General features: G+C 38.9%; 1 protein-coding gene across 10 annotated transcripts in view; it reads left to right on the top strand.

The window, feature by feature from the left end:
- Positions 1-20,646, top strand: part of LOC106879046 (apoptosis-stimulating of p53 protein 2) — a 252,795-nt gene that overhangs the window by 199,892 nt on the left and 32,257 nt on the right. For 5 of the 10 annotated variants that reach the window (XM_089355355.1, XM_089355356.1, XM_089355353.1 and 2 more), the window contains one exon: positions 15,597-15,632. The exons of the other annotated variants lie outside the window; for them this stretch is intronic. In XM_089355355.1, the coding sequence (XP_089211481.1) occupies positions 15,597-15,632 (36 nt within the window). The remainder of the gene's footprint in view (positions 1-15,596; positions 15,633-20,646) is intronic. 10 annotated transcript variants of the gene reach the window in all.

Raw genomic sequence — 20,646 nt, 5'->3', positions numbered from 1 at the left:
AAACACACCAACACCAGTCATCAAGCAATGCTGGGCGATAAACACAAAGACTCATACACATACACACAGACATATATATCTATATATATATATATATATATATATATACATACAAATAATAAATGAGTATATGCATATATACGTACATGTATGTACACACCTACATCTACCTGTATATACATATATATATATATATATATATATATATATATATATATATATATATATAAGCAATGTTAATTCTCTAAATGAAGTATTAACAGTAACTGCACGATAAAGTGTAGTATATTGCCACTTAAGTGTGGCTGACCCCTAGGGGTGGATGTTACTGTTGCTTTTAGCCCCAGGAGGACATCTCCTCCAGCTGGCTTATCGACACACGACTGTGTCCTGTTTGCCAAGGGAGTTATCCCTCTCACCACGACCAGCAGCACGAACGTATCCGGATTTCAGGGTTATTTCCCTTCTTCGGCGTTCGACAGCTGATGACCTTGGTGAGAGAGAAAAACCTGGCAAAATCTTATATCTTCTTTTCCAGTGACATTCTTCACTGATATTGAAAAGGTGAAAACAAGCAATGTTAATTCTCTAAATGAAGTATTAACAGTAACTGCACGATAAAGTGTAGTATATTGCCACTTAAGTGTGGCTGACCCCTAGGGGTGGATGTTACTGTTGCTTTTAGCCCCAGGAGGACATCTCCTCCAGCTGGCTTATCGACACACGACTGTGTCCTGTTTGCCAAGGGAGTTATCCCTCTCACCACGACCAGCAGCACGAACGTATCCGGATTTCAGGGTTATTTCCCTTCTTCGGCGTTCGACAGCTGATGACCTTGGTGAGAGAGAAAAACCTGGCAAAATCTTATATCTTCTTTTCCAGTGACATTCTTCACTGATATTGAAAAGGTGAAAACAAGCAATGTTAATTCTCTAAATGAAGTATTAACAGTAACTGCACGATAAAGTGTAGTATATTGCCACTTAAGTGTGGCTGACCCCTAGGGGTGGATGTTACTGTTGCTTTTAGCCCCAGGAGGACATCTCCTCCAGCTGGCTTATCGACACACGACTGTGTCCTGTTTGCCAAGGGAGTTATCCCTCTCACCACGACCAGCAGCACGAACGTATCCGGATTTCAGGGTTATTTCCCTTCTTCGGCGTTCGACAGCTGATGACCTTGGTGAGAGAGAAAAACCTGGCAAAATCTTATATCTTCTTTTCCAGTGACATTCTTCACTGATATTGAAAAGGTGAAAACAAGCAATGTTAATTCTCTAAATGAAGTATTAACAGTAACTGCACGATAAAGTGTAGTATATTGCCACTTAAGTGTGGCTGACCCCTAGGGGTGGATGTTACTGTTGCTTTTAGCCCCAGGAGGACATCTCCTCCAGCTGGCTTATCGACACACGACTGTGTCCTGTTTGCCAAGGGAGTTATCCCTCTCACCACGACCAGCAGCACGAACGTATCCGGATTTCAGGGTTATTTCCCTTCTTCGGCGTTCGACAGCTGATGACCTTGGTGAGAGAGAAAAACCTGGCAAAATCTTATATCTTCTTTTCCAGTGACATTCTTCACTGATATTGAAAAGGTGAAAACAAGCAATGTTAATTCTCTAAATGAAGTATTAACAGTAACTGCACGATAAAGTGTAGTATATTGCCACTTAAGTGTGGCTGACCCCTAGGGGTGGATGTTACTGTTGCTTTTAGCCCCAGGAGGACATCTCCTCCAGCTGGCTTATCGACACACGACTGTGTCCTGTTTGCCAAGGGAGTTATCCCTCTCACCACGACCAGCAGCACGAACGTATCCGGATTTCAGGGTTATTTCCCTTCTTCGGCGTTCGACAGCTGATGACCTTGGTGAGAGAGAAAAACCTGGCAAAATCTTATATCTTCTTTTCCAGTGACATTCTTCACTGATATTGAAAAGGTGAAAACAAGCAATGTTAATTCTCTAAATGAAGTATTAACAGTAACTGCACGATAAAGTGTAGTATATTGCCACTTAAGTGTGGCTGACCCCTAGGGGTGGATGTTACTGTTGCTTTTAGCCCCAGGAGGACATCTCCTCCAGCTGGCTTATCGACACACGACTGTGTCCTGTTTGCCAAGGGAGTTATCCCTCTCACCACGACCAGCAGCACGAACGTATCCGGATTTCAGGGTTATTTCCCTTCTTCGGCGTTCGACAGCTGATGACCTTGGTGAGAGAGAAAAACCTGGCAAAATCTTATATCTTCTTTTCCAGTGACATTCTTCACTGATATTGAAAAGGTGAAAACAAGCAATGTTAATTCTCTAAATGAAGTATTAACAGTAACTGCACGATAAAGTGTAGTATATTGCCACTTAAGTGTGGCTGACCCCTAGGGGTGGATGTTACTGTTGCTTTTAGCCCCAGGAGGACATCTCCTCCAGCTGGCTTATCGACACACGACTGTGTCCTGTTTGCCAAGGGAGTTATCCCTCTCACCACGACCAGCAGCACGAACGTATCCGGATTTCAGGGTTATTTCCCTTCTTCGGCGTTCGACAGCTGATGACCTTGGTGAGAGAGAAAAACCTGGCAAAATCTTATATCTTCTTTTCCAGTGACATTCTTCACTGATATTGAAAAGGTGAAAACAAGCAATGTTAATTCTCTAAATGAAGTATTAACAGTAACTGCACGATAAAGTGTAGTATATTGCCACTTAAGTGTGGCTGACCCCTAGGGGTGGATGTTACTGTTGCTTTTAGCCCCAGGAGGACATCTCCTCCAGCTGGCTTATCGACACACGACTGTGTCCTGTTTGCCAAGGGAGTTATCCCTCTCACCGCGACCAGCAGCACGAACGTATCCGGATTTCAGGGTTATTTCCCTTCTTCGGCGTTCGACAGCTGATGACCTTGGTGAGAGAGAAAAACCTGGCAAAATCTTATATCTTCTTTTCCAGTGACATTCTTCACTGATATTGAAAAGGTGAAAACAAGCAATGTTAATTCTCTAAATGAAGTATTAACAGTAACTGCACGATAAAGTGTAGTATATTGCCACTTAAGTGTGGCTGACCCCTAGGGGTGGATGTTACTGTTGCTTTTAGCCCCAGGAGGACATCTCCTCCAGCTGGCTTATCGACACACGACTGTGTCCTGTTTGCCAAGGGAGTTATCCCTCTCACCACGACCAGCAGCACGAACGTATCCGGATTTCAGGGTTATTTCCCTTCTTCGGCGTTCGACAGCTGATGACCTTGGTGAGAGAGAAAAACCTGGCAAAATCTTATATCTTCTTTTCCAGTGACATTCTTCACTGATATTGAAAAGGTGAAAACAAGCAATGTTAATTCTCTAAATGAAGTATTAACAGTAACTGCACGATAAAGTGTAGTATATTGCCACTTAAGTGTGGCTGACCCCTAGGGGTGGATGTTACTGTTGCTTTTAGCCCCAGGAGGACATCTCCTCCAGCTGGCTTATCGACACACGACTGTGTCCTGTTTGCCAAGGGAGTTATCCCTCTCACCACGACCAGCAGCACGAACGTATCCGGATTTCAGGGTTATTTCCCTTCTTCGGCGTTCGACAGCTGATGACCTTGGTGAGAGAGAAAAACCTGGCAAAATCTTATATCTTCTTTTCCAGTGACATTCTTCACTGATATTGAAAAGGTGAAAACAAGCAATGTTAATTCTCTAAATGAAGTATTAACAGTAACTGCACGATAAAGTGTAGTATATTGCCACTTAAGTGTGGCTGACCCCTAGGGGTGGATGTTACTGTTGCTTTTAGCCCCAGGAGGACATCTCCTCCAGCTGGCTTATCGACACACGACTGTGTCCTGTTTGCCAAGGGAGTTATCCCTCTCACCACGACCAGCAGCACGAACGTATCCGGATTTCAGGGTTATTTCCCTTCTTCGGCGTTCGACAGCTGATGACCTTGGTGAGAGAGAAAAACCTGGCAAAATCTTATATCTTCTTTTCCAGTGACATTCTTCACTGATATTGAAAAGGTGAAAACAAGCAATGTTAATTCTCTAAATGAAGTATTAACAGTAACTGCACGATAAAGTGTAGTATATTGCCACTTAAGTGTGGCTGACCCCTAGGGGTGGATGTTACTGTTGCTTTTAGCCCCAGGAGGACATCTCCTCCAGCTGGCTTATCGACACACGACTGTGTCCTGTTTGCCAAGGGAGTTATCCCTCTCACCACGACCAGCAGCACGAACGTATCCGGATTTCAGGGTTATTTCCCTTCTTCGGCGTTCGACAGCTGATGACCTTGGTGAGAGAGAAAAACCTGGCAAAATCTTATATCTTCTTTTCCAGTGACATTCTTCACTGATATTGAAAAGGTGAAAACAAGCAATGTTAATTCTCTAAATGAAGTATTAACAGTAACTGCACGATAAAGTGTAGTATATTGCCACTTAAGTGTGGCTGACCCCTAGGGGTGGATGTTACTGTTGCTTTTAGCCCCAGGAGGACATCTCCTCCAGCTGGCTTATCGACACACGACTGTGTCCTGTTTGCCAAGGGAGTTATCCCTCTCACCACGACCAGCAGCACGAACGTATCCGGATTTCAGGGTTATTTCCCTTCTTCGGCGTTCGACAGCTGATGACCTTGGTGAGAGAGAAAAACCTGGCAAAATCTTATATCTTCTTTTCCAGTGACATTCTTCACTGATATTGAAAAGGTGAAAACAAGCAATGTTAATTCTCTAAATGAAGTATTAACAGTAACTGCACGATAAAGTGTAGTATATTGCCACTTAAGTGTGGCTGACCCCTAGGGGTGGATGTTACTGTTGCTTTTAGCCCCAGGAGGACATCTCCTCCAGCTGGCTTATCGACACACGACTGTGTCCTGTTTGCCAAGGGAGTTATCCCTCTCACCACGACCAGCAGCACGAACGTATCCGGATTTCAGGGTTATTTCCCTTCTTCGGCGTTCGACAGCTGATGACCTTGGTGAGAGAGAAAAACCTGGCAAAATCTTATATCTTCTTTTCCAGTGACATTCTTCACTGATATTGAAAAGGTGAAAACAAGCAATGTTAATTCTCTAAATGAAGTATTAACAGTAACTGCACGATAAAGTGTAGTATATTGCCACTTAAGTGTGGCTGACCCCTAGGGGTGGATGTTACTGTTGCTTTTAGCCCCAGGAGGACATCTCCTCCAGCTGGCTTATCGACACACGACTGTGTCCTGTTTGCCAAGGGAGTTATCCCTCTCACCACGACCAGCAGCACGAACGTATCCGGATTTCAGGGTTATTTCCCTTCTTCGGCGTTCGACAGCTGATGACCTTGGTGAGAGAGAAAAACCTGGCAAAATCTTATATCTTCTTTTCCAGTGACATTCTTCACTGATATTGAAAAGGTGAAAACAAGCAATGTTAATTCTCTAAATGAAGTATTAACAGTAACTGCACGATAAAGTGTAGTATATTGCCACTTAAGTGTGGCTGACCCCTAGGGGTGGATGTTACTGTTGCTTTTAGCCCCAGGAGGACATCTCCTCCAGCTGGCTTATCGACACACGACTGTGTCCTGTTTGCCAAGGGAGTTATCCCTCTCACCACGACCAGCAGCACGAACGTATCCGGATTTCAGGGTTATTTCCCTTCTTCGGCGTTCGACAGCTGATGACCTTGGTGAGAGAGAAAAACCTGGCAAAATCTTATATCTTCTTTTCCAGTGACATTCTTCACTGATATTGAAAAGGTGAAAACAAGCAATGTTAATTCTCTAAATGAAGTATTAACAGTAACTGCACGATAAAGTGTAGTATATTGCCACTTAAGTGTGGCTGACCCCTAGGGGTGGATGTTACTGTTGCTTTTAGCCCCAGGAGGACATCTCCTCCAGCTGGCTTATCGACACACGACTGTGTCCTGTTTGCCAAGGGAGTTATCCCTCTCACCACGACCAGCAGCACGAACGTATCCGGATTTCAGGGTTATTTCCCTTCTTCGGCGTTCGACAGCTGATGACCTTGGTGAGAGAGAAAAACCTGGCAAAATCTTATATCTTCTTTTCCAGTGACATTCTTCACTGATATTGAAAAGGTGAAAACAAGCAATGTTAATTCTCTAAATGAAGTATTAACAGTAACTGCACGATAAAGTGTAGTATATTGCCACTTAAGTGTGGCTGACCCCTAGGGGTGGATGTTACTGTTGCTTTTAGCCCCAGGAGGACATCTCCTCCAGCTGGCTTATCGACACACGACTGTGTCCTGTTTGCCAAGGGAGTTATCCCTCTCACCACGACCAGCAGCACGAACGTATCCGGATTTCAGGGTTATTTCCCTTCTTCGGCGTTCGACAGCTGATGACCTTGGTGAGAGAGAAAAACCTGGCAAAATCTTATATCTTCTTTTCCAGTGACATTCTTCACTGATATTGAAAAGGTGAAAACAAGCAATGTTAATTCTCTAAATGAAGTATTAACAGTAACTGCACGATAAAGTGTAGTATATTGCCACTTAAGTGTGGCTGACCCCTAGGGGTGGATGTTACTGTTGCTTTTAGCCCCAGGAGGACATCTCCTCCACCCCTAGGGGTCAGCCACACTTAAGTGGCAATATACTACACTTTATCGTGCAGTTACTGTTAATACTTCATTTAGAGAATTAACATTGCTTGTTTTCACCTTTTCAATATCAGTGAAGAATGTCACTGGAAAAGAAGATATAAGATTTTGCCAGGTTTTTCTCTCTCACCAAGGTCATCAGCTGTCGAACGCCGAAGAAGGGAAATAACCCTGAAATCCGGATACGTTCGTGCTGCTGGTCGTGGTGAGAGGGATAACTCCCTTGGCAAACAGGACACAGTCGTGTGTCGATAAGCCAGCTGGAGGAGATGTCCTCCTGGGGCTAAAAGCAACAGTAACATCCACCCCTAGGGGTCAGCCACACTTAAGTGGCAATATACTACACTTTATCGTGCAGTTACTGTTAATACTTCATTTAGAGAATTAACATTGCTTGTTTTCACCTTTTCAATATCAGTGAAGAATGTCACTGGAAAAGAAGATATAAGATTTTGCCAGGTTTTTCTCTCTCACCAAGGTCATCAGCTGTCGAACGCCGAAGAAGGGAAATAACCCTGAAATCCGGATACGTTCGTGCTGCTGGTCGTGGTGAGAGGGATAACTCCCTTGGCAAACAGGACACAGTCGTGTGTCGATAAGCCAGCTGGAGGAGATGTCCTCCTGGGGCTAAAAGCAACAGTAACATCCACCCCTAGGGGTCAGCCACACTTAAGTGGCAATATACTACACTTTATCGTGCAGTTACTGTTAATACTTCATTTAGAGAATTAACATTGCTTGTTTTCACCTTTTCAATATCAGTGAAGAATGTCACTGGAAAAGAAGATATAAGATTTTGCCAGGTTTTTCTCTCTCACCAAGGTCATCAGCTGTCGAACGCCGAAGAAGGGAAATAACCCTGAAATCCGGATACGTTCGTGCTGCTGGTCGTGGTGAGAGGGATAACTCCCTTGGCAAACAGGACACAGTCGTGTGTCGATAAGCCAGCTGGAGGAGATGTCCTCCTGGGGCTAAAAGCAACAGTAACATCCACCCCTAGGGGTCAGCCACACTTAAGTGGCAATATACTACACTATATATATATATATATATATATACTCCTTGCAGGGTAATCTAAGAATGTCTATTAAAAATTAACTATTTGCTGCAACCTGATCCTACAGTTGCTGTTGTTGTCGCCGACAGTGAGTAGCAAATTCATTGAACAAACTGTCATCTACTTCATTGTGAACTATAACTACTGTGTTCTCTTTGTCACTATTGTCTCCTGTTTGTTTACTGTGATGTCACCTTGGTGAATAACATACTTCACAGCAATATACACGTGAGATTTTTACCTACCTAATCAGGTTAGCTATTATGTTCTAGTTAGTTTTCTACCACCTCTTGACTATTTAAACAACACATAAAGACTGAACTTTTCTCTATACGGTAGTAGGAGGGGGAATACAACAATCATAAGGAAATGGAACTGATTATTATTGCTTAAAAATGTCTTTTATTAAGTTCTTTTACCTTTTAATTGGCATAGGAGCAGACCTGGCTGTGTCGCAAGAAGCTTGCTTCCTAACCACATGGTTCCAAGTTCAGTCCCACTGAGCAGCACCTTCGGCAAGTGTCTTCTACTATAGCCTCAAACCAATCGAAGCCCTGTGAGTGAATTTGGTTGATAGAAACTGAAAAAAGCCCATCATATTTATATATATCAAATACAAAAATGGAACAAGAACGCAAAACATCCAGTCAGTTAGGTGAAACAAAAAAGGGACAACAAAATATCCAGACAGACAATACAAGGAAAACAAGGACAGCTCATTCGGAGTTTTCTATCCTCAGTCGAGTTCCAGATTATCTTTGCAATTGTGGCGCGTTATACTCGAGATTGCTCCAATCTGACCAGCCCCAAGGAAAAAATAAGCTAAGAGCATTACATTCCTTGGAAGAAAGCAGCAAATGTATATGAAAACAAGGATGGAAAAAAAAAACAAAAATGTTACACAAATACAAATAACAGGACATAACAAGAGGTGTCTTTTAACTAAGGACGAATTAAATTAAGCTGGCGTATGTGGAAGTAAAGCCTTATGGCAGGGACATAAGGTTTAACAAGCACAGGAAGGAATATAGATGTTGCATGGACAGTAGTCCAACCAAGAAAGAAAGGTCAGGCCTGACCAAACACCGGTCACATGGGGAGAGAAGAGAGAGAGGTAGAGGCAGAGGGATAGAAGAATTAAGGAGGGGCAAGAGAAAAATAAAAAAAGACACTGAAGTGAAAGAGGGAAAGTGAGCATGAAGAGAAGGCCAGGAAATGTGAGAGGGAACGAAAGAACGAAGAGTGGAATGAACGAAGTAAGTGTGAAAGAGCTGATAGAAAGAAGGAAAGAATGAAGGAATTCAAATATATATATATATATATATATAGCATTATATATGTTTATATATATCTTTGTGTCTGTTTGTCCCCTACCACCACTTCACAATTGGTGTTGGTGTGTTTACATCCCCATAACTTAGCAGTTTGGCAAGAGAGACGATAGAATAAGTATGAGGCTTAGAAAAATAAGTACTGGAGTCGATTCATTTGACTAAAAACAGTTCTTCACAGTCTAATGACCGAAACAAGATAAAAGATATTTTTGTTGAAATACACAGCTTTTGTTTTAATTTTTTAAATCATGAAGAATTTAGGAAAGTAACTGTAATTTTTAAGCTAGTATTTGGAATATTAATAGGTCTTAATTTAGATCACTTTAAAACAGGTCACTTGGATTATAAGCCAAGGATGTTCTCAAACAGGTTGGCATTAAAAAGGTTAACAGAGTGGAACGGTATATAATTGGTGGATTTAACCTCCAGTGAGGAATGAGGAACCTCCATTGTAACTAGAAAGTTCTATTGGGGGTTAAAATCTGAATTGGAAGGTAGAAAATTATGATATTGTAAAACATTTCATCTAGTATTTTGTAGTTTTCAATAGCAACCATCTCTACCAAATACGAAGGAACCAAGAGCAGCAAGAACCTATCACTAATGCTCTTATGAAAGGCATGAATGTTACAACATATTCTTTTTCTGTGAGATGCAGACATGGCTGTGTAGTTGCATATCCACCACATAGTTTCAAGTTCAGTCCCACTGCATCACCCCTTGGGCAAGTGCCTTCTAATATAACCCTAAACTGACCAAAGCCTTGTGAGTAGATTTGGTAGATGGAAACAAAGAAGCTCAATATGTGTGTGTATGTTTGTCTCTTGACATTTGTTTGTCTCTTGTCATCTTGACATTATGTATGTTTGCCTTTTGTCATCTTGACATTATGTGGTAGTTCTAAATGAGCGTCACTGTGGTACACTGTCTGGCCATGGAGCAATATTACCTTGCTTGAAACTGCAATGGTGAATGTAAAAACCTTTCTACTTAATCATAGATTAAACCATTATTAAGCCCTTTTGTTCAGAAAGTACAGGAAGACAAATGCTTGCTCACCTTGAAATGTTTATGTCCCTTCAAATTTTATTCAAATATCCTTAGGATTAAATTTACCCTTTATCCTACCAGGGTCAGCTAGTACCCATTATACACCAAATCAGTTCATTGATAATTTATTCCTCAAGATCTTGCACTAATATTGGAAAATATTGCAATCAATTTTAGGTGTTGGTCAGAGACATCCAGCCCTTATATCCCAACTTAATTTTTTATTTTCATGAATAATGTACCCTGAAATATGTTATCTCCTTTGCTACCATATTTCTATTTAAATACACTGCAGTTTTTCAATTTATTTTGAAAATAATCATTCTTTTACTTTTATTTCAGTCATTAGACTGTGGCCATGCTGGGGCACCGCCTTGGGGAATTTTAGTCGCAGTGATCAAACCCAAGTATTTATTTTCTTTTTAAGCCTGGTGCTTATTCTGTTGGTCGCTTTTGCCGAACCACTAAGTTTCTATCTTGGTCAGCCCAAGGCGATAGTAGAAGAGACATGCAGTGGTCCTGAACCCGGAACCATGTGGCTGGGAAGCAAGCTTCTTATCACACAACCAAGCCTGCACCAAAATTATTTAATAAAATAACTTTGTCATTATTAAGCTGGTGTTTAGAACATAAATTGAAATAACATTTTTTATGGAAGGTTTTACTTTATATTACTCTAAACCAGTGGTTCTCAACCAGGGTCAATATGGCCTCTGATGGTCCATAGAAGACTTTTGGGGGCCCATGCAACATAATAGTAAACTGGTGATCCACGATAGTATTTCAAGAACCTCTGAAAAAAATTTTGCTTTAGATGTATGCATTGTAAGAAACAGCTAAGTTTCTTTCTCCAACATTTTACATAGTTCAACCTCTGCAAGTGAATGAGTGAAAAGCAAAATAAGAATTTTGAAAGAAGTTTCTATAAAACTCGTTTTTAAACATCAAATGGCTTTGGGGGCCCACCAGAATAAAATAGTAATCAAAGGGGTCCACAGATAAAAAATGATTGTGAACCCCTGCTCTAAAACATGAAGTTTGTATCCTAGAACGAGTAATCTCTAATGCAGGTTAGTATCAAAGAGGTTATTCAGTGTCCATTTTAAGATGATAGGTGTTAAATGAGGGAAATTTGATTGCTATTTTTAGCATGTTAAGTGATTACATAGTAGATAGATTGCCTTAATATTTTGTGAAAGTCCATCCATTGGACTGTATTTGTAATTCAAACAGCCAAACTTTCTTAATGTAAAGGGAACAAATTTATGGGACACTTGGTCACAAGAGATTGTTGTCATCAAAGCCATGTTTAGAAACTACTCTTTATAAAGCAGCCAAGCATGTAGGAAGAAGGAAGCAGATTCAAGGACGAGGGTTGTTTGCTTTGTCTTCTTGTTTACATGCCTAAAGACAGGCTGGTGTCATAGCATGTAAGAAGTTCCCACGACAAACTCATTTGTTTAAAGTCTTTTGAAACCCATAGTGTGATCTCAATGTATTTAGTCAGAAACTATAAATATCTCATGTATAATGAAGCTGCCAATAATTTTATTATTCTTCTTATTATTATTGTTATGATAATGATGATGATGACTAACGTTTAATAATCCTTCAGGTTTATGTCAACTAGAAATGTATTATTCAACATGTGTATTATTGTCTACTATTGTTTGTTTAGGGTAGTGTAGGTATTGTGGAGACAGATTTTCATTGGATGAAATTTAGAAGTTGGATTTGAATTTGAATCTTTAGCTAAGTTGTATACTCAAAGATCCCCTCTTTGGCTTACTGTTGTCATCATTCTTCAGCCCCAGATCAGCCTCGAGCAAGTAGACTTGTAACCAAAGGCATTCCAGCCATGGCCATTTTATATTTTTCTCAGATATAGTACATCGATGACTATATTGCCTAATGTGTTCTCATTTTCATAGGAGTGTACATTGTATGTAAAACTTGGTTGCTATTTCTAGCAAAATGGTTCATTCATTGAGCTCCAAGTCAGCTCTGATTAAGAATATCTATGGTTAAATATGTTCCAACCAAAACTCACTTATCCTTTTTTTGCTTCAGGCATAATGTATTGGGGACTATATTTTCCAATGTGTCTATTTGTTTTTCTAAAAAAAAACTAGTGTAATTTTAGGGAGATTTGGCTTTTTTCTCTAGCAAGTTAAATATCCTTATAGATACTCTCTAGTTGACTCCTGTTCAAATGACATATTGGACTCTAACAGTAACTTGTATGTGTTAGTCTGTCCTGTATCTGTTCTGTGACCAACGATTTGTCTGAAAGCTGTCCACAGTTGGCAACCACCAGTAAAACTAGGTGGGAGGAGCAACCAACAGAGCAGGTATATGCCAGCTGCCATAGGCCCAAAGATCATGTTTAGCCTGTTATCACACCTTTAATTACTTGTATTACCATTGAATTGCCATAGTGATCAGTTAGATTTCTGAGTTCATTCCATAGTATTCTTATATTCTTGTTTCAGTCATTTGACTGCGGCAATGCTGGAGCACCACCTTAAAGGGTTTTGGTCAAAGAAATCAACCCCAGGACTTATTCTTTATAAGTGTAGTTCTTATCCTATTGGTCTTTTTTGCCAAACTACTAACTTGCAGAGATATAAACACATCATCAGTTGTCAAGTGATAATGGGAGGGACAAACACAAAGACATATAAATAAATATATATATATATATATATATCCCATAAGTTCTGTCCGAATTTTGAATAAAGAAAACAAGTGATCAAATGTTATATTTAATTGAAATTTAATCATCAATGTACTTTCTCTAATTATCTATGACTTCCTTCCATCTATTTACAAGCTTTTTAATCCCATCAATGTAAAACTCTTTTGGTTTCAAAGCAAAAAACTCTGAAATGTCAGTTTCGACCTCCTCCTGGCTTGCGAAAGTTATGTCCCCCAAATGATTCTGTAAACTACAAAACAAATAGTAGTCTGAAGGAGCAAGGTCTAGAGAATAAGGTGGATGAGGAATTTTTTCCCATCGCAGCTCTTCGATCTTCTGTGATGTGATCTTTGCAGTGTGGGGTTGCGCATTGTCCTGGTGAAACATTACTCCCTTTCAATTCACTAAAGCGGGTCTTTTTTTTCTTCAAAGCTTGGTTCAAACGCTCTAATTGCTGACAGGAGACTTGAGCATTGATTGTTGCATTAGGTGGTAACAATTCAAAGTAGATTACTCCTTTGCAATCCCACCAGATAGAGAGAAGAACCTTTTTTCCATGAAGTTCCCTTCTCGGTTGTGGTTGAGTTTTTTCCCTTTTACCAAGCCACTGTTTACAACATTTAACATTTCGATAGAAGATCCATTTTTCATCACCAGTCACAAGTCTATCCAAAAAGGGTGAAATGAGTTCGCAAGAATGCAAAGAAGAACAGATGTCAACGCGGGATTTGCAGTTGCTTTCGAACAATTGATGAGGCACCCATTTTCCAAGTTGATGATGATGATGATGATGAACAGTTGTATGGTTTGAACTAAGCTTTAATGCCAATTCTGCAACTGATAATGCAGGATTTTCTTCAAGTAATGCCTCATGGATCTTATCATCAAACTCAACTGGACGTTCTGTTCGATCTTCATCTTCAAGGCTGAAATCTCCACTTCTGAATTTTGCAAACCATCTTCTGCAAGTTCTTTCATTCAAGCATTCTTTTCCATAAACTGAGTGTATGTTTCGAGTTGCTTTGGCTGCAGAGTTTCCTTTTTTGTACTCAAAATGCATTATGTGCCTCAAATGCTCTTTGGATACTTCCGTGTTAGAAAGGGTTTTAATCAAAGAAATTTCAATTCTATTGTAATAATAGTTAATTAGTTTAAATGTACACAAATGCATAACAATTATTTTTAATTCCATTAGACATTCTAAAATACTATTGAATTTCATTCAATTTTAAAAAAAGGTAAAATTGGACATAACTTATAGGATGACCTGGTATATATATATATATATATATATATATATATATATATATATATATATATATATATACATACAATGGGTTTCTTTCAGTTTCCGTCTACCAAATCCACTCACGAGGCTTTTAAAAATTTTTTATTCTTTTGTTTTCTATTATCCTGGTAAGATTTGATATCAGAATCTTGTCTGTTGCGTAAATAGCACTAAATGCTGTATGACATTTAGTCTTGTGTTCCTCAGTTTCAGTCAAGAGATTGCTAATTTCATCATCATTGTTTATACATTTGCTTTTGCATACTCACATGGGTTGGGCAGGATTTTGTTGAGGCAGATTTTCTCCAGTCAGATGCCTTTCTTGTTGCCAACCCTCACCCGTTTCCAAATAAGGTAATATTTCCCCATGACCAGACATGTTTTTCATGGAAGATTGCAAACAAGGAACACCACTTGCATAATGGAGACATTTCTTTTCCGACTATCACCCAATGTCAAAGCAAAAAGACATACATTCTCTCACTCGCTCACTTTCACACTCTCATGCACATACCATATATATATGGTTGGCCCAAGGCTATAATAGAAGACACTTGTCCACATGCAGTAAAATTGAACTCAGAACCATGTGGTTGAGAAGCAAACTTCACACATCACAAATTCAAATCTGGATTTTCAAGTATTTTAGTCCTTAGTTCTATTATATATTTCTATAGTCAAGCAGTTGACACCTCTCACTTGCACTGTCTAGCTTATTCCACCAGAATTCATTTTATATTCTGAACTAAAGTTAAAAGAAGGCCTGTAGAAGAATTAACAAATATTATTGATAGGTATGGTAGAAGAGAATCTAAGTTATCTGTTTTCACTACTACTACTACTACTACTACTACTACTACTAAATAATAATAATAATACTATCAACGACAACAATTGATTTCAAATTTTGGCTTATGACCAGCAATTTTAGCAGGAGAAGAGGTAAGTTGGCTACATTGATCCTTGTATTAAACTGGTGCTAATTTTATCAATACTGAAAGAATGAAAGGCAAAGTTATCCTTGATAGGATTTGATCCCGAAACATACAAGGCTGGAAAAAATGTAACAAGGCATTTCTTTTTCTGACATTCTATCAATTTTGCTAGCTCTCTATAATAATGATATTGTTATTGTAGTACACCCATTCAACAAACTAATTATGAAAATTAGTGATCACTGTACAAGTCAATTATAAGTATTTGAGTATTCTAATGGTTTACACACACACACACAAGGGGGTGCTGCAAAGTTCCTGGCTTTAAAGATATCGCAAACGACCTGATTGGAGGCCCATCCTTCCGAGTTCTTTTGCAGGGCTTAGAAAAAACTGAAGGACCATTGCAATAAGTGTGTGAATCCGAGAGGAGAATATGTTGAATAAAATCATAATTAACTGATCCTCTTGTATTTTCTTTTGCCCAAAGTCTGGAATTCTTCAGCACATCCTTGTGTATGTATGTGTATATATATATATATATATATATATATAAAGTCTCAAAATCTCTCATTCTTTTGTCTCTACTTTGATGAACCACCCTGATACCTTATTACCATTCTTTTATCTCTTTTTCCAGCTCCACCCCAATTACTCTCACCCACTCCTGTATGAGGTGAGTAGCCATGCATCTCCTTTACAATAGGTGTCTTTTGTGTGTCACTAGCCAGAACCAAGATTTCACTTAGCTTGTCATGTCTTCTCAAGCACAGCAAATTGCCAGAAGTCTAGGTCACTTGTCATCACCTATGTATATTTACTTACCTAATACATATATAATGCAAAGACATAAAGTTTTGAAATATATTCTTTCCTTGCTGCCCAGTTCAAAATGATCTAAAACCTGATACTGATCCTTGGCCCAGTGGTTAGGGTCACTGTTGCAGTATACAGTATATCTTGATGTATAAGACCAGGGAAATAGTCAACTGCTGACACCACTACCATTTTGCTACAACTATTTCCTTATATCTGCTCTAAATAAATAGCTCTTATGGCAATGAACTGGGTGTTTCCACTCACAAAAGCTCAATAAGCTAGATATTTATATTCTTTTCTAGTCTAGGCACAAGGCCCAAAATTTTGGGGGAGGGGGGGCCAGTTGATTAGATCAACCACAGTATGCAACTGGTACTTAATTTATCGACCCGGAAAGGATGAAAGACAAAGTCGACCTCAATGGAATTTGAACTCAGAACATAGACAGACGAAATACTGCTAAGCGTTTCACCCAGCGTGCTAATGTTTCTGCCAGCTCTGACTAAAATGCCATATACTCACACTCACCTGTTCATTCTCTCGGCTATCTATCAACACCCGCTTACTCTTATTCACTCCCTCATCGACTTACACTCAACTAACCGTTCACCCACTCTGTCAACTATTCATACTCACATTTATGCATGCGTGCAAAAACACATGCATATATGTGCTCACACAATTACAAAACCTGAGCACTTTCACTCTCATACACAACACACATACACCACCCACACTCATACACAAGTATTTTATAATTCTAGTATTGATTTCTTTAGTGACATGTTTACATTAGTCATTAATTGATCCTATAGAGGTAGTTAGTTATACTCTTGTGGCACTCTGCTAGTTTTGTCCTCCTCCTTCCACCACCTCACACTCCACTGAGTGAACCAAAGGTAATAGTTCTATCCCTCCTCCCTCCACACATACACATTGTTCTGTTTTTCATAGCTTACTTATTTACACATGGGTGGTCTAACTAACTATTCATTCCCAGCCAACATTCACAAACTCCTACTATTATAACATATCTACTGTCACCACTGCCTTATTGTGTACCTGAACCACCACCATTACCTCCGCCACTGTATTTCTTTCCTGACACTTTATTCATACACCTTCCTCATTCATCATAGACTATAAGTACTATCAAAAAGGTTTTACCAAACTATTCATAGAACATGTATCTAATCCCTCTGTGTTGTTATACGGCCCTAGATCTGCTCTGTAGTCAAAAATGTTCCAGTAGGGACCATTCTGCCTTATTCTCACTTATTGTATGTAGTAGACTGCATTATTTAATTTGTCATTCTTTTTAAAGATAGTAAGATGTGATTTGAAAGAGATTTGACTGTTATTTGTTGCTGCTCAAACAGGTGAATAGAGGCTCCCTTGATTAATTCTTCATTTAAATTTTTATACATTTAGTATCATGAAATAGTGCAGAAGCTTATATACAATTCTGGTTTTGACTCTGTATTGTTTAACCCAGATCAGCACTGATCAAGCAAACTGATGATTTGTTTCTATTTGTGACCATGAAATTCTGACATAGTATATCCAGGACTACATTATCCAGTGTCCTACTTTTTCTTAAATGGTAAGGTGTGATTTAAGGGGAAATCTGGTTGCTATTTCTTGTAGGTTTCACAACTATCAATGAGTTTTTCTCTTTGATCAATTTTATTGTTGCCCTCTTGTGTGGTCATCTTGATACTTGTTGCCTTGTTAAACAATACCACTAGCTACTTGGGTGCCTTTAGCAGATGTCGCCCAGCCAGGTTTTCTCACTCTGTTGCCTCTTTGCCTATTTTTTTTTCCCTTAAAGAAATTGATCTTCAGATGGCCAGACCAAGCATTGTCTACTTCACTCTCACAAGTCTCCTCTACCTGATTCGACATGGCAGGCATAGCTGTGTGGTAAGAAGCTTGCTTCCCAACCACATGGTTTTGGATTCAGTCCCACTACATGTCACCTTGGGCAAGTGTCTTCTCTCATAGCCTCTAGCTGACCAAAGCCTTGTGAGTGGATTCAGTAGGCAGAAACTGAAAGATGTCTAATGTATATTATATATATATATATATATATATATATATATATATATATATATATATATATATATTATGTGCATGTCTTAGTGTCTGGTCCCCACCACCACTGCTTCACAACCAGTGTTTGTGTGCTTACATCCCTGTAACTTAGCAGTTCAGCAAAAGTGATTGATAGAATAGGTATGAAGCTTAACAAAAAAAAAAAAGTACTGGGGTTGATTCATTTGACTAAAAGATTTTCAAGGCAGTGCCCCAGTATGGTTGCAATCTAATGACTGAAACAAGTAAAATATGAAGAAAAGCTAGTCCCACTCTCCACTTCTCATCTCAATATACTAAAAAGAGAGAGTGGTTGAGGAGTTACTTTTCTAATTTATGGTACTGCTTTGGAACAATTGGATCTTTGTTATTCTTTCAGTAACTTGGCATGTCAACTAATTAATTGCCTTTGGTCAATATATGTAGCTTTCATTTATTCTCCTAGCTAATTTTGTCTCCAATTCTGTTAATTATTTTTGTGGTGAGTATTTTAATTAAATCTAGTCTACGACCTAATTCTTGATGCCTTACTAATACTTTTATAAAAATTATGTAGTGTTTGGAAGTCTGTAAGTTTGTTTTAAATTGAAATAAGTCTTAATTTACAACATGAGCTGCTGTCTCAACACATTTTAAAATAAATATGGTGCTTCATTCTGAGGATCTTGATAGATTTTATGAAACCTTTTGAATCTCTTCACCTCTCAGTTCAAAGGCTACTGTGATTGATCCAATTGAAATAATTACTAGAATTGATTTCATTAACTCTTCCCTCCCACATAAGGCATGGTCTTGTGGTTATGTTGGAAATTATACATATATAGGCATGGCTGTATGGTTGATATTACTTTGCAACTACATGGCATCTGATTTGAGTCCACTGAACAGCACCTTGGGTAAGTATCTACTACTATACCCTCAGGTCAACCAAAGTCTTGTGACTAAAATTTGGTGGACTCTAGTTTGTACACCACTTCAAACTATATATATCATCATCATCATCTAACGTCCACTTTCCATGCTAGCATGGGTTGGACGATTTGACTGATGACTGGTGGACCAGGAGGCGACACCAGGCTCCAATCTGATTTGGCAGAATTTCTACAGCTGGATGCCCTTCCTAACGCCAACCACTCCGAGAGTGTAGTGGGTGCATTTACATGCCACCGGCACGACATACATACATACGTGCACAGATTTTATATATTAAGAAAAAGGAGGTAGTCAGAATATTGGATAAATATTATCACTTTCATCTTGTTCATTTCCAAGACTCATCAGATATGTTTTACAGAAAATTTTATGCCTTTTATATAAATCTGGAAGAGAATGTTCTTTGTGCGTGTCTGTATGTCTATCATCATTTAACATTCGTCTTTCATGCATGCTGGCATACATTGAATGGTTTGACAAGAACTGACAGGTTGAAGGGCTGCTGTGTTTACTTAGGCCTGTTTTCTGTGGCTGCATGCCCTTCCTAACACTGTTTAGGCAAGGCCCTGTGGTTAAGAAGTTTGCATCTTGTGGTTTAATGTTTTTACTGCATGACATTGCAGGTAGGTGTCTTCTACTATGGTCTTAGACTGATCAATGCCTTGGGAGTGGAATTGCTATACAGATCAGAATCATTTTGTGTGTGTGTATATTTCTTCTTGTCTTGATGTTGTTTGCCCACTGCATAAAAACAAGATTACTGTCCATACAAATGGTGCCATTATTTACCATCTTCAATGAAAACATGTTTAGTTAGTGACTTGTTCATTTGAAGGGCTAGAAGAAACAATACCTTACTTGGAAACAGGTTAGGTTTGATAAGAAATGCAGCTGGCTGTAGAAAAGCTGCTCCAGTAAGTTTCCTCTGAGCCATGCCAGCATAGTAAAAGGGTCATTAAAATGACAAATGATATAGGGATTGGCTTTTCTTTTAAAATTATATTTGAAATGTTGATGATAGTTTAGAGAAGTTGACTCTTCCAGACAAAATGCTACCCCACTTATCCTACAGCTGTTTGGTTTGGCTCCAGCTACACTGATCTTGTTAGTTCAAGCAGGGCCTGCAAAAATTATGTGCCCTGCTCCTCCTCTCATGGCTAACTCATAAAAATTGACAAAAATCCTCTCTCAATTCTCCAAACTTCATATTAAATGTGTAGGAAGGTGGCTGCATTCTATATTTTATATAAAGTCTTTCCAGAAGATTAACACCAGCTATATGTGTAGGATGAAAGGAACTGAGTCACACATTAGAATCTTTGCTTATAGAAAAAGATGCAAGTTACATTTTAACTATGTTGTTTATGAATGCTTATTGTTTAGTAGCTTATATGTTGCCTTATATAGACTAAACACAGAAGTTATCTCATTGGACATGCTTTAGTATATTAGACTCCATCTTATTGTAAATTGGATATAAATTAAAGAAAGAAGATAGCTGTGTTCACTGCTTCTGCCAGCTTATATGAAACAAGATCCTATAGAATCTTTTAAAATCCCTTTCTCCTGCTTTTCTATTTAATCTCTTCAAATCCACCGCTACTCCCAATACATGTCAATAGCATTTTTATTTGGTTAATCCTTAATGAATCATGAGGATCTATATGACTAGTATTTGTTTAGCACTGAACAGGTGGGAGATAAATCTTCCACTGAAATGAAGTTTTATCTAAACACAGAAATTTTGTTAAAATTCTCCCAGAGAAACTGAGTTGATAATATAAACCAGTTACACACTCATCAATTTTACATTGCTGCCACTGTTTACAGCAATGAATTTACCA

The sequence above is a fragment of the Octopus bimaculoides genome, chromosome 7 (assembly GCF_046866305.1).
Source record: "Octopus bimaculoides isolate indiv1 chromosome 7, ASM4686630v1, whole genome shotgun sequence".
In the NCBI taxonomy this organism is placed as follows: Eukaryota; Metazoa; Mollusca; class Cephalopoda; order Octopoda; family Octopodidae; genus Octopus; species Octopus bimaculoides.
The sequence above is the reverse complement of the archived record's forward strand: the minus strand, read 5'-3'. Positions and strand labels throughout refer to the sequence as shown.